The 14268-nt window shown below is 39.2% G+C and overlaps 1 protein-coding gene across 1 annotated transcript in view; it reads right to left on the minus strand.

Annotated features, from left to right (window-relative positions):
* The window catches only part of fbn2a (fibrillin 2a), a 353303-nt gene that overhangs the window by 102378 nt on the left and 236657 nt on the right, over positions 1-14268 (minus strand). Inside the window, exons 24-32 of the mRNA XM_069927980.1 lie at positions 12435-12560; positions 7825-8052; positions 7090-7215; positions 5729-5857; positions 4719-4844; positions 4500-4625; positions 3113-3235; positions 2239-2364; positions 1972-2097 (exon numbers count right to left, since the gene is read on the minus strand). Coding sequence (XP_069784081.1) covers positions 1972-2097; positions 2239-2364; positions 3113-3235; positions 4500-4625; positions 4719-4844; positions 5729-5857; positions 7090-7215; positions 7825-8052; positions 12435-12560 — 1236 coding nt within the window. The remainder of the gene's footprint in view (positions 1-1971; positions 2098-2238; positions 2365-3112; positions 3236-4499; positions 4626-4718; positions 4845-5728; positions 5858-7089; positions 7216-7824; positions 8053-12434; positions 12561-14268) is intronic.

Genomic DNA, 14268 nt, shown 5'->3' on the forward strand with positions numbered 1-14268 from the left:
GAGAATGCGTGCTTAGCCCACTGCTCTACTCATTGTGCACCCATGTCTGTGTGGCCAGGCACAATTCCAATGCCATCTACAAGTTTGCCGATGACACCACAGTTATTGGCAGAATCACAAATGGCAATGAGGAAGCATACAGGAGGGAGATACATTAGCTCGCTGAATGGTGAAACGACAACAACCTTGTGTTCAATGTCAGCAAAACCAAGGAGATGATTGTGAACTTCAGGTAGAAGTCAGGGGAATATGACCCAGTCCTCATTGCGGGTTCCATATAGGAGAGGGTCAAGAACTTCAATCTCCTGGGTGTCAACATCTCTAAGGATCTGTCCTAGAGCCTCCATATTGATGCAATCACAAAGAAAGCTCACCAGTAGCTATACTTTGTGAAGAGTCTGAGGAGATTTGGTATGTCACCTAAGACTCTTGTAAACTTCTGGCTGGTTGCTTCACTGCCTGGTATGGAGGTATCAACTCTCAGGTCAAGAATAAACTTCAGAGGGTTGTTAACTTGGCCTGTGACATCACAGGCACCTGACTTCACTCCATTGAGTACATCTACATGAGGCAGTGTCTTAAAAAAGCAGCCTCTATCCTCAAAGACCCCCACCACCCAGGCCATGGCCTCTTCACTCTGCTACCATCAGGTAAAAGGCACAGGAGCCTAAAGACAAGTCAATGGCACAAGGACAGCTTCTTCCCCGTTGCCATCAGATTCCTGAAAAATCAATGAACTAAATGTATTGCCTTACTTTTCATGCACGACTATTTTTATTTTTAATATTAATGCCATAAAATAGTAATGCCATAAATATGTATGTTTCCGCTGTGATGTTGCCACAAAACACCAAATTTCATGACTTGTTAATGACAATAAATTCTGATTCATCTTTTCCAGTACATGACAGGCCCCTCTTCCTTACTAAGTGAATGTTTGGAGCTCAAAGAATTGCAGTGTCTCAGAAAACAGAATTGAAATGGTTGGCTCGTGAGAGATCCCTGTTATTGGTGCAAACAAAGCGAAGATGCTCAGTGAAACAATGTCCCAGTCTGCGTCCAGTCTCTCCGATGTAGAAAAGGCCACAATGGGAGCACCAGATGCAGTAGATGAATCCTAGACGTACACAAGTGAAGTGCTGCTTCACTTGGAAGGATTGTTTTGGGCCTCAAATGGTGGTGAGGGAGGACATATGGGCGCAGGTATTGCACTTCCTGTGGTCATAGGGGTAGGTACCAGGGGGGCGATTAGTGGGAAGGGATGAGTGGATGAGGGGAGTCACAGAGGGAGCAGTCCCTGTGGAAGGCAGAGAGGGGAAGATGTGTCTGGTGGTGGGATCATGTTGTAGGTGAGAGTAATTGCAGAGGATAATAGGGTGTAAAATCAGAGCAAGCAAGTTTGGAAATGAAATCATTAAAGCTCTTTATCACATACAAAAAAAAAATCTCTGGAAGTTTGAAACGTTCTCCTTAAAATGTCTGGATGGCAAATTAATTTCAGTGAGGTCAAAATATCTTTGTTGGGTACCAGGACCACATTCATGTCAACCATTTGTTGATTTATGGTCTGGTACATTTTGCTACAGTACTCTGAGGAATGACAGATAGAGAATATCTGTGATGAGATCTTCCCAATCTGAAGTCAAATTTGATCTACTTTCTTCGGATTCAACAATAAACTTTATAATTTGAGACTTTTATTTATTGCAACACTATCTGGCAAAAATACACACTTTGGCAATTTTTAAAAAAAGTACACGGGGGGCATGGCAGAACCTTTCTCCATGCATGCGTATGATGTTGAGCATGTGCTCGATTCATGACTTGGAGAAAAGTTCTTAAAATGAGAGTATTCATAAGATTACCTCCAGTAAAAATGTTTGATATTTTATACTGTATATATTTAAAGGCTTAACAATAAGTTGGGAGAGTTATAAGAAGACACATCTTGCTCCAATTAGTTTGCCCTACCTGAACATCCGGTTGTTCCTTTCTTCACAAAGTATCCCAGCTGGCAATGGCAGATGAAAGAACCTTTGGTATTCTCACAGTCGCCATAGAGACAGATGTTAGAGTTCAAATCACATTCGTTCACATCTGAAATGATACATTCTCATGTTACTATCAGCAGTAATGTTACTGCAAAAATGTCGTCCATGTGCAATGAGCTAAATTTGTTTATTAACATAAAATTTTTACCAATTTTTGAACGAAATAGGTTGTTATCTTCATATTTACCAATGCATGTCCTCATGTCCATAGAAGCCATGAATCCATCAAAACACAGGCAGTGGTATTCCCCAGGGATGTTGGTGCATTGTCCACCATCACAGATATCAGGATTATCCTCACATTCATCAATGTCTAATGAAGCAAGCAAGACAAGAAGTGTAAATTTGCCAAATAACGACTATCTCTATTTAAACCGTGGTCTTGAAGATCCAATTTTCAAAGATGGAAAAAAGAAATGGAGAAGAGTAGTAAGCTTAATCTATTTTAGTGCTGATTCAGACACTTAAAGATTAACAACAGAAATGCTGGGCCTCAAATTTGTTGCACAATATCAGAAAGGCTGCAATAAAGTGCCAGAACTTTACTGTGTTAAATGCTGGTAAATTTCAGGACTCCCACGCAAGTATTCAAGTCATAAACCTACTGGCTGGGATCCACTGGACATTCCCTGGCTGCGCTCTGCAGAAGCTTGTCAAGATTTGCGCTAGGTGGCCAATCCTGCACTGTCCACCCGGCCCATATGGAGCATGCCCACTGATTACAGTGAAAGCTTGGAACAGAGGAAACAAACAGTGCAAGTCCATCTTTAAATTAAAAATAAGCATAATTTGATATTGATAATTACTTGTATATCTTTTAGCAGTTTTTATTTATTTCATATATGCTGTATTTTGATATTTTAATAATTCAATTTAATCATGTAATTTTATATTTCCAACTAAGATTAATTTCCCTAAATTAATCTTGGGTGAGACTAAGCATGATCTGCCTCAGAGGAATAAAATCCAAGCCACTAAATATGGCTCCTCTCTGTGAATTACTTAAACCTCCTATAACATCTGATCATGCGTGACAAGAATTAACTATCCTCTCAGCTTACCTGCACAAGTTCTTTTATCTGGCATCAGAGCATAACCTTCAATGCAACTGCATTCATAGCTGCCTTCTGAATTTGTACAATGTGTGTCGCAGCCTCCATTCATGATGGTGCATTCGTCAATATCTGGAGTATGAAGCGAGTCATTAAAAAACAGTTTGTTAAGGTTTTTGTAATAATATACACAGAATTAGATGCTCTGAATGCCCCCCGCATATCAATTTCATTACATTAAAGTAAATTGTACAAAGGGTTAAGTCCCAGAATGCTTTATAACTTTGAAATTGAAAAGTTAGGGTTGAATTTTCTAGAACTATTCTGGATTTTTTTATGCTTTAACCAGCAGCAAACCAACAGTTCAAGGCAGAATGGGAGAAACCATCCTTAGCTGTTGTGCTATTTATATCGTGCCCTACAATTGTGGGTGGAGAGCATGATAAACTGTGACCTGCCCATCATGATCATTGGAAGGAGAAGCATTAATAAAGAAACAGCAAGTTTTCCATTCAACAATTGCCAAATAAAGAATCTAGCGAGAAAATTCTGTGAAATACTTTTAATTTATTCTTGCATGAATAGTTTATATTCGAGATAATGGACAAAGGGAATGTTCCTCCTTGTGGCAAATGTTTGACAGAGCAGGCTATCCAGCCAAGAATCCATGTAACTACAATCCAGAACCTGGACTATTGAGTGTGCACAAAGGGGTACCTGGTGTTACCAAATTGTAAAGGCATCTCCCAATGCAAAGAAAAAGCAGAGTATTGATAGGAAAGCAGCAACATACTTAAAAACCAGAAGATCCAGCTAGACACCTTGGAGAGGCAAGTTCTCCCCTTGTCAATGTGCCATTTTCTTTCCTGAGACAAGTTCATAGAACAGTGAAATGAAGGAAAAGAAGCTGTACTGAAGTGTTGTCCATGACTTATGGAAGAATGAGTGCAACCCGTTTGAGAACTCGCATAGTCCCACTTGCATGTTGGAAAGGAACAGATAGTGGGCAGGGCCAGAAATCTCAGAGAGGTTGTGTTCAGTGAACAAAACACTGAAGGGAGAGCAAAAAAATGGATTTATTTCAAAATTTCAATAGATCAATTTGAATGTGGCACCAGTTGAATGGTAAAACCACAAACAAATGGATTGATTTCTTATGAAAGGTAGAGGGACATGATTTGACTCCAAAGATTTTCTGAAGCAGAAATTGAGAAGGTGGAGCTGAATTTGTCAAACTAAACCAATGTCAGGACTGGTGAAAAATCACAACTTTAGAAATATGTTCAGCATTTTTAAAGTTATAAGACACAACATTAAAAAGCTGTTGCCTATATATTAGGTGGCAAAATGCTTCCTTAGCCAAAGTATATGTTCAATACACCTAAATGAATCTTACCAACACAGCCTTGCCTGTCAGGGGTAGCTTGGTATCCAGGATTGCAAGCACACTGATAGGTTCCAATCATATTTACACACTTTCCATTTCTGCAGAGGTTATCACTGAGGGAACACTCATTGACATCTGAAAAACAGAAGTAAGGCACCACAAATTGAAAATAAAACACTGACCGTGAGCAGTCAAATAATTTTTGTAAATAGCTACATATTCTCTTACCAATACAGGCACTGCCATCTGGAGTAAGCTTGTGCCCTGGAGGGCACATGCACCTGTAGCTGCCTTCTGTGTTAATACAAGTACCACCTCGACACAGCAGGGGGTTTCTCTCACATTCATCAATGTCTGGATGGGGAAGGAAAAGGGAACATAAGGATATTTGGCTGAGATGCCAAAGCAAGTTAATCAAAAAATGTAGTAACTTCAGAAGCACCTCAATTCCTAAAATTTATTCTTACTTTAATCTACCAAAATGAAGCTTAAAAAAATGAAATAATACATTAAAAAGAAACATCAATGTTATTTAACAATAGTCTTCACAGAAAACTATTGCAATCAACTAAAATAGTTTCTACTTTGGTTTGCAGTTGCAGCTCCTCCGATACACACCCAAGTACCTTCCAAATATGGTGAGGGTTTTTTTTTTCGTTGCCTTGAACATTCCTTCAGGCAGCAAGTTTCAAACCTCCATCATACTAGATGTAAACAAAGGTCCTTGTCTCCCTAAAAAAAATTAAAGCTTGAACCGATATTCAGGACCATGTCAAAATTGGCATTGATTTAGTTGATTTATGTTAACCCATCGCTATAAACAGTTCATTCTATGATGTATCCTGAACAACTGGCTGACTAAAGAACAACATTCGGCAATTAATAGGAAAGAAAAAGCAATCCTCAGCAGCTACTTCTCCATTTATGCAACTGAATTACCCTCTTTCACACTCTGTACCTATCTAAGTAAATCTTCAAGCCTGTTCGTGAAGCTGTGTGAAATGATTGGCGTGACTACCTGTTTGATTTATCCCCGTTTGTGCAAGGATATATATGTGACATCCATTTATAGCCCCCTTAAATTATAATATTTGTTTAGTCTGCACTCTCATTACTTATTTACATTTGTTGGTTTGTAGAAATGGTGCAACTGTGTGTAACATTGACAATAATATTATCCACATTATTGGCCATTTTCAGAGGATGAAATTGGTCAAGTAAACCATGAATATACTTACCCATACAGTTCTTCATCATCATAAATCCACTCTCAAAGCCTTCAAAGCACTCACACTCAAAGCTGCCAGGAGTATTGACACAAGTTCCATTTCCACAGAGGTCAGGAGAGATGCGACATTCATCAATGTCTTATTGCAGAGGGGGAAAAAAAAGGTTTTCAGGAATTACAAAAGAATTTTAAAAAATGCAGTATTTGTTTCATTGCTCTACAATCTCCATATATTTTTGGTTAAACAAAGTACCTTCATGCCTATGAGAGAAAAGCAAATTACAACAGGAGACATGATTGGCAGCTAAAAATATCAAAGGACAATGAAACCATTTGAAATGGCATTAAATTTGGAATGAGAAAGGCAGGATGCAGTCAACTTTATTTTGAAAACTCTTGTATGAGACACTCAAGAATGGATTCCGATTGAAACAGCATTGCTGTCTGGATTTGAGAACATATCTTATGGAGAAAGGCTGATTGAGCTTGGGTTTTTCTCTTTGAAGATGAGAGGCAACTTAATAATAATAGAATAAGATTACGACAAGCATAATAGGGTAGATGGCCAGCATCTTTTTTTCCTCATGGCCAGAAGTTGCCGATTTAAGATGAATGGAGGAACGTTGAGGAGAGACAATAAGAGGTAGGTTTTTTTTAAACATATAGAGTAGTGGGTTCTTGGATTGGATTGCTGGAGGTGGTGAGAGAGACTTACAACAGGAACATTTAAAAAACATGGTCAGGTACATGGATGCAAGAAAATAGAGTGTTTTGGGAGCTGAGGGAGGGAAGAATTACATTGATGTGAAGTACATCATGCCTGAAGACCCCGTGTTGTGCTGTATAGTTTCATGTTCCAAATTACCTGAAATTATAACAAGGTAAATCAAGGATAATGGATGTTTCAATTGTGTTCTTAATTATATTTTAAATAAATAATATTGTGCGATTGTTCTAATGCCACCAAAGCATTGTGTCTGCTGAAGTTCTGCCCTTTTCATTTTTGCCATTTTCCACCATTTACATCATGTTTGTGTCTGAAGGTTATATTGCAATATTGCCCTACTCTTGTGCATTGTGCTGCGAGGCTTAGGCCTATTATTTATCATGTTCATAATGCTGAAGCAGTTGATTCTTAATGTACTTCTGGATTCATTTGTACAGATTATCCTGTTGAAGAGCTAGTCAAATTATCAGTATCCCTTGTTTATGTTGTTTTTATCACCTAATGATCCTGTCTATGTTGTTGGCCCAATTGATACTTCAAATATTGATGCTGTCTTGTTTATGCTTTTGTTCAGTTTGTCTTACTTAACCCTATTTGTTTTGTTCATGCTGTTGACACTAGTCATTCGGTTCATGTTATCTTACCTGTACAGTTCCTTCCCTCCATATCCAGAGCAAATCCACTATCACATTTACACCGAAAACTGCCAATGGTGTTCCTGCATTTTCCATTAAAGCAGAGGTTGTGGAATGCTTTACATTCATTGACATCTGAAGAACAAAAGAAAAAGAATGGAAAGCACCAAGTTGTAGTCAATGGCAGAAGAAAAAGAATGGAAAGCACCAAGTTGTAGTCAATGGCAGAAGAAAAAGAATGGAAAGCACCAAGATGTAGTCAATGGCAGAAGAAAAAGAATGGAAAGCACCAAGTTGTAGTCAATGGCAGAAGAAAAAAGAATGGAAAGCACCAAGTTGTAGTCAATGGCAGAAGAAAAAGAATGGAAAGCACAAAGTTGTAGTCAATGGCAGAAGAAAAAGAATGGAAAGCACCAAGTTGTAGTCAATGGCAGAAGAAAAAGAATGGAAAGCACCAAGTTGTAGTCAATGGCAGAAGAAAAAGAATGGAAAGCACCAAGTTGTAGTCAATGGCAGAAGATCCTGGGTAATAATTAGACTCGGAGAAGTTTAATGGTATGGAGAACAATAAGCATTTCTGTCATATCGTAGTACACTATTTTGGCATAATAAATTGAACAAAAGGTCCTACTACTGAACTTTATGAAAAGGCACTTATCATTACTTGTATTTACATTTTAAAATTGATTATGTTTTGTATCCAGATGTTACTTTTGTTGGGAGGAACAGAGAATTTTGTCATACCTTTGTAAAATGGTCTTCCTGTTAGAATGTCACCTCTGTTGGCAAACCCTGGGCCTCTTGGACAAAGAGTCTCATATTCCTTAGTTCCTGGCTTGGGGCATTCATCACAGTCCAAACCCCAGGCAGATCCAATCGAACAACAGCAGGCATCCATTCGGAATTTTCCACCAACTGGATCAGTACATTCGTCTTCATCCCACTTCAAGTAACATTGCTCAAGGCGGATATCTGCAAAATATATTCCACATTTTATTATTTTATTATGAAAAGCCCATAATATTATGATGTCCTGCTGCACTTGAAACAAAATTGTGATAGATATGACTGTATTTTCTTGTACAGATTTGCTTTCTGCCATGTATGCAAGTCAAAGAATGACCATGCATAGTGTCCAAGAAATAGATTTCAATGGAGATTAATTTTAAAGATGAATTATAAAATGAAAAAAAAAACTACACACAAATAGCATATGTGCAGAATTAGAACATACTGCATGACCAGAGTAGGATTTCTATTTCCAAATTTCCAAAACATTCATTTTGGGATTTTTTTTGCAGTTTAAATAAACTTCTTGTTCTTGTGGATGTACTTGGCTCGATAATTCTTGTGCTACACTGGGGTTTTGGGAACCTGTCATCCGAAAACTCTTTGGATCACATAAAAAAATAATGTCGCAGTGAAAGTCCACGTCCTCCAATAGAATTTTTAAAAAATCATTCCAGGAAACTTGTTAACTGGCAGAAATTGCTGCATGTCAAATTCCCAGTTCATTTCTATGTGAATCTACCTGTTAATTTTGTAATTTTTCATTTACCACTTCTGTCTAAAAATTAACTATCTGTTGACAATATCAGCTGCTGTCCTTTAAAGTAGAACATACCCGGGAGGCCATCAGGCACATCAAGCCTGCTCTGCCATTTAGTAACTACAGGGCAATCACGTTGCTCTCCATTGCAGGCAAAATCTTCGCTAGGATTCTACTAAATAGAATAATACCTAGTGTCGCCGAGAATATTCTCCCAGAATCACAATGCGGCTTTCGCGCAAACAGAGGAACTACTGACATGGTCTTTGCCCTCAGACAGCTCCAAGAAAAATGCAGAGAACAAAACAAAGGACTCTACATCACCTTTGTTGACCTCACCAAAGCCTTCGACACCGTGAGCAGGAAAGGGCTTTGGCAAATACTAGAGCGCATCGGATGTCCCCCAAAGTTCCTCAACATGATTATCCAACTGCACAAAAACCAACAAGGTCGGGTCAGATACAGCAATGAGCTCTCTGAACCCTTCTCCATTAACAATGGCGTGAAGCAAGGCTGTGTTCTGGCACCAACCCTCTTTTCAATCTTCTTCAGCATGATGCTGAACCAAGCCATGAAAGACCCCAACAATGAAGACGCTGTTTACATCCGGTACCGCACGGATGGCAGTCTCTTCAATCTGAGGCGCCTGCAAGCTCACACCAAGACACAAGAGAAACTTGTCCGTGAACTACTCTTTGCAGATGATGCCGCTTTAGTTGCCCATTCAGAGCCAGCTCTTCAGCGCTTGATGTCCTGCTTTGCGGAAACTGCCAAAATGTTTGGCCTGGAAGTCAGCCTGAAGAAAACTGAGGTCCTCCATCAGCCAGCTCCCCACCATGATTACCAGCCCCCCCACATCTCCATCGGGCACACAAAACTCAAAACGGTCAACCAGTTTACCTATCTCGGCTGCACCATTTCATCAGATGAAAGGATCGACAATGAGATAGACAACAGACTCGCCAAGGCAAATAGCGCCTTTGGAAGACTACACAAAAGAGTCTGGAAAAACAACCAACTGAAAAACCTCACAAAGATAAGCGTATACAGAGCCGTTGTCATACCCACACTCCTGTTCGGCTCCGAATCATGGGTCCTCTACCGGCACCACCTACGGCTCCTAGAACGCTTCCACCAGCGTTGTCTCCGCTCCATCCTCAACATCCATTGGAGCGCTTACATCCCTAACGTCGAAGTACTCGAGATGGCAGAGGTCGACAGCATCGAGTCCACGCTGCTGAAGATCCAGCTGCGCTGGATGGGTCACGTCTCCAGAATGGAGGACCATCGCCTTCCCAAGATCGTGTTATATGGCGAGCTCTCCACTGGCCACCGTGACAGAGGTGCACCAAAGAAAAGGTACAAGGACTGCCTAAAGAAATCTCTTGGTGCCTGCCACATTGACCACCGCCAGTGGGCTGATATCGCCTCAAACCGTGCATCTTGGCGCCTCACAGTTTGGCGGGCAGCAACCTCCTTTGAAGAAGACCGCAGAGCCTACCTCAATGACAAAAGGCAGAGGAGGAAAAACCCAACACCCAACCCCAACCCACCAATTTTCCCATGCAACCGCTGCAATCGTGTCTGCCTGTCCCGCATCGGACTTGTCAGCCACAAACGAGCCTGCAGCTGACGTGGACTTTTTACCCCCTCCATAAATCTTCGTCCGCGAAGCCAAGCCAAAGAAAAGAAGACACCCCAGCAAAGTATTGTAGAAGATCGAGTTGGGGAGATGGTTTCGCGACTTGTTTTCCCGGTGGCAATTGGCTCAGTGGCATCCCATTGCTGGTGTGTGTGTGTGTGTGTTGGGGGGTGGGGGGGGGGGGGGAGGAGAAAGAGAGAAGGAGAGAGAGAGAGAGAGAGAGAGATCAGCTCCACTTGCCCTCCTTTTCTCCATAACCCTTAATTCCCCTACTGTGGAAAAATTTATGACTGTGTCAAATACATCTAATGAGGCAGCCTCCATTGTGTCCGTGGGCAGAGAATTCCACAGCTTCACTTCTCTCTGGGAAAAGCAGTCACTCCTCATTTCCCTTGTGAATCTAATCCCCCAAATCCTTAGGCTCTGTCCCCTTGTTCTAGTCCTATTTACCAGCTGAAATAAAGTAAGTTTTTTGCCTCTATTTTAGTATCCTTTCCATAATGTTAAGTTTCTTTAAAAGAGGATAGCAACTCAAAATCAGCTAACCCCTATCTCCAGAACGAACCTGGTGAACCTCCTCTGCACCACCTTCAAAGATACTATAGTAATTTCTCAAGTAGGAGACCAGAACTGCACACAACACTGAAGGCTTGGCCTCATCACTACCCTTGTATAGTTGCAGCAGAACCTCTCTGCTCTTAAATACAATCCCTCTAGCAATGAAAGCTAACACTTCATTGCCTTCTTGATTACCTGTTACACCTGTAAACTAACCTTTTGTGTTTCATGCACAAGTACTCGTAAGTCCCTCTGCACAACAGCATGCTTCAGACTTTTACCATTTAAATAATAATCTAGTTTTTCTTTCAAAGTGGATAACATCAGATTTATCAACATTGTACACCATCAGGCAGGCCCTTGCCCACTCATTTAAACACTATCTCTCTGCACAATTTCCACAGATCCTCACATAACTCCTGTGAAAACATGCTCTTCCTGAACCCATGCTGCGTCCGCCAGATAGAACAATTTTTCATCCAGCAATCTTGCTATTTTTTACTTAGTGATAGCTTCAACCATTTTCTTGACAACAGATGTTAAGCTCACTCTGGCCTACAGTTACCTGGCTTTTGCTGGCATCTTTTTTAAACAGTGGCGTTTGTAGTCTTCCAATCCGCAGAAAATTTTGGTAAATAATTGCAAACATACTTACAAAACTTCTGCCTATTCTTTAGTACCCTTGGATGCACTCCATCAGGAGCAGGGTACTTATCTACCTTTAGATCTACTGGTCTGCTCATCACCATCTCTTTACTGATACTGAATGTATCGAAGGCATCACCTTCCAAGTCACTCTTAACATCATGCTTTGGCACTTTAGACATGTCTTCCACTGTGAAGACTGACACAAATAGTCATTCAAAGCCTCAACCATTTCGGTATTACACATTATTAATGACCCCAAAGGTCACTTTAGCCACCCTTTTCTGCTTTACATAATTATAAAAACTTCTGCTGTCTGCTTTTATATTTTGTGCCAGTTTACTTTCAAAATGCATCTTTAATTTCTTCAATGCTTGTTTGGTTGTTACCGCCACCAGGTTCCCATTTAAAACTATCATATGGATGACCCCCGTGTTATTGGAGAGGGTTGCATCCCTGGAAAACGGTCCATAATACAATTTTCTGCAATTCAAAGCTACATTAACTGTGCATGTGTTAAGTAACACAAATTTAAAAAAAAAATTGCTTTTTTTTTTAAAAGTAGTTCTGTGAGAGTCAATTTTATACCACATCTCAAATTTTGGGGAGTGATTTCTGAATTTTGTAAAGGTGAGTTAAGGAGTGAGAATACATGAAACCTCTGATCATATTAAGTAGCAAACCAGTCTAGAATGATTTAGTCCTGAATGTAAATCTATATTCTAAATTTTAGATGTAATATGTAGCATTTAGTTCCTGGGATTATGTGTTTTGTACATTTTTATGAACTAGAACAGTACAGTATAACAGTAAAACAAAAGGAAATGAATCATGCAAACTGCTTGAACAAAGTGCACTCTGCTTAACAATTTTTGCATTTAGAAATCAACATTTTTAAAATCATTATTATATTTTGATGTCATAGTTTATTATATTTAAGGAAGACATGAAATTTCTTACCCACACAAATTCGGCCTGTACGATCTCTGGTCAATCCTTCAGGACACTCACATTGGAAAGACCCTGGAGTATTCACACACCTCCCATTTGGGCAAATGCCAGGAAAGACTGTGCATTCATTCACATCTGTCCAAAGAGAGAGAAAATTTTAATTCTTCTGCCTTTTGGCTTAATACACATTTTTTTTTAAAGTAGCCAACAGTCAAAGCAAATATGCAAATACATCTTGGGAAGGCAAACACACACTTTCGTGATCAAAGCTTGTTGATGATCCCATGCACAAAATGCATCCTCTGATTACTGTTGTGTTTCGTACATTTGTTCCAAAAATATTGTTCCAATTATTCCGTGGAACCAATTTTCAGACATTGTGCTCAATGTGGATATGGTAGCAGATTTTGTAGAGCACGTGAGATCAAAAATGAATTTCTACCCCTTTGGAATGTTTAAAAAAAGACTTGTTCTTTCAAAAGCTTGGTGGATAAAATATTCCCTTGGGTATGACAGCAATCTAATAGACCAAGAGTATGTCAGCTTTGATTTCTATTCAAAGCTGAGTTGGGTCTTAGCCAAAATTGGTTTGAGTTCAAACAGTTTGGTTTATGATCCTGTTTCTATTGAGTAAAACCAAAGCTTTATTTCAGTTGGTGACACATTAATTTAAACATAGTAAAATTAAAAATAATATTAGTTCTATGGCTATTCCAAACATTCATTGATTTGACAGTTTGCTTGTTATTTGCTTGTATCTGAGGGACTATGCAGCAAGCTGTAACTGTTTAATCAGCTTTCTTCTCTATTCATGTCACACAATTAAAAAAATCATATTAAATATGTAAGTTTCTGCAACATGGTAAAATTTGTAAAAGTATCTGAAATCTGAAGATTTAAACAGTTCTTTGTGCACACCACCAACACTAACATGATTCCACTCAAAGTACAGAGCAGATCACCATTGTGTGAAAATATTTGTTTGGAGGTAAGTGGTTAGGACCAAATTTATCTGTTTTAGTTTCTTTCCTCTACTTCTGCAATAAATTATGCTGTAGATAACCTTTTCAGCAAATGCCTGGAAGATTGCATCTGTTACCATAGTTATTTTTTTCCAAGTCTCTGCCAAAATGGTTGAAAATCAATTCAGAAATTTGTCACCTGGTGGTCCTCAAAATGAATAGGCTGAAATATTTGGCAGTAAAGTCCATTTCTGGTTTTCTTCAAGGTTACTTTAAATATGATGATGGCAAAAATGATTTTATTAATTCCATTTTGTCTATGAATTTTCATTGCACATTGCATTCAGTTTGCATTTAAGCAATGGCAAGGTAATCTACAGTGATAGTTCAGAGCTGAACATAGGAAATTCAACATTTTCACTGCCATCTTGCATTTGTGATGTTAAAATAAAACCTTAATGTCCCTCTGAAGTACACAGTAAATATCCTAAATATCCCATGGCAACTTTTGAGCAAAAGCTGGCAAGAATTTCTCTCACAGCATCTCTAACACAGATTACCAATGAGGCTTTTACGATGTTATTTAAATACAATGGCTACATTTGCAGCTTCTGATGTCCATTCCAGAATATTTTCTTGATTTATAAGAGATGATTTTTAATGTACTGAACCACATAAGTAGCCTGTTAAAAATAGATGACTGCCCAACAAATAATTGTTCCCACAAGCCTGAATTTTAAATGGTCTTCAGAGAATGAGCAACAACAGCTGCCTGAATTTGATGGCTTCTCTTCTAATGCAAGAGAGGAAAAGGTGACACGCTTTCTAGTCATTTACCTAATTTCTTCATGAGCTTTTTAGAACCTTGTTGCGTCCACACA

The sequence above is a fragment of the Narcine bancroftii genome, chromosome 1 (assembly GCF_036971445.1).
Source record: "Narcine bancroftii isolate sNarBan1 chromosome 1, sNarBan1.hap1, whole genome shotgun sequence".
In the NCBI taxonomy this organism is placed as follows: Eukaryota; Metazoa; Chordata; class Chondrichthyes; order Torpediniformes; family Narcinidae; genus Narcine; species Narcine bancroftii.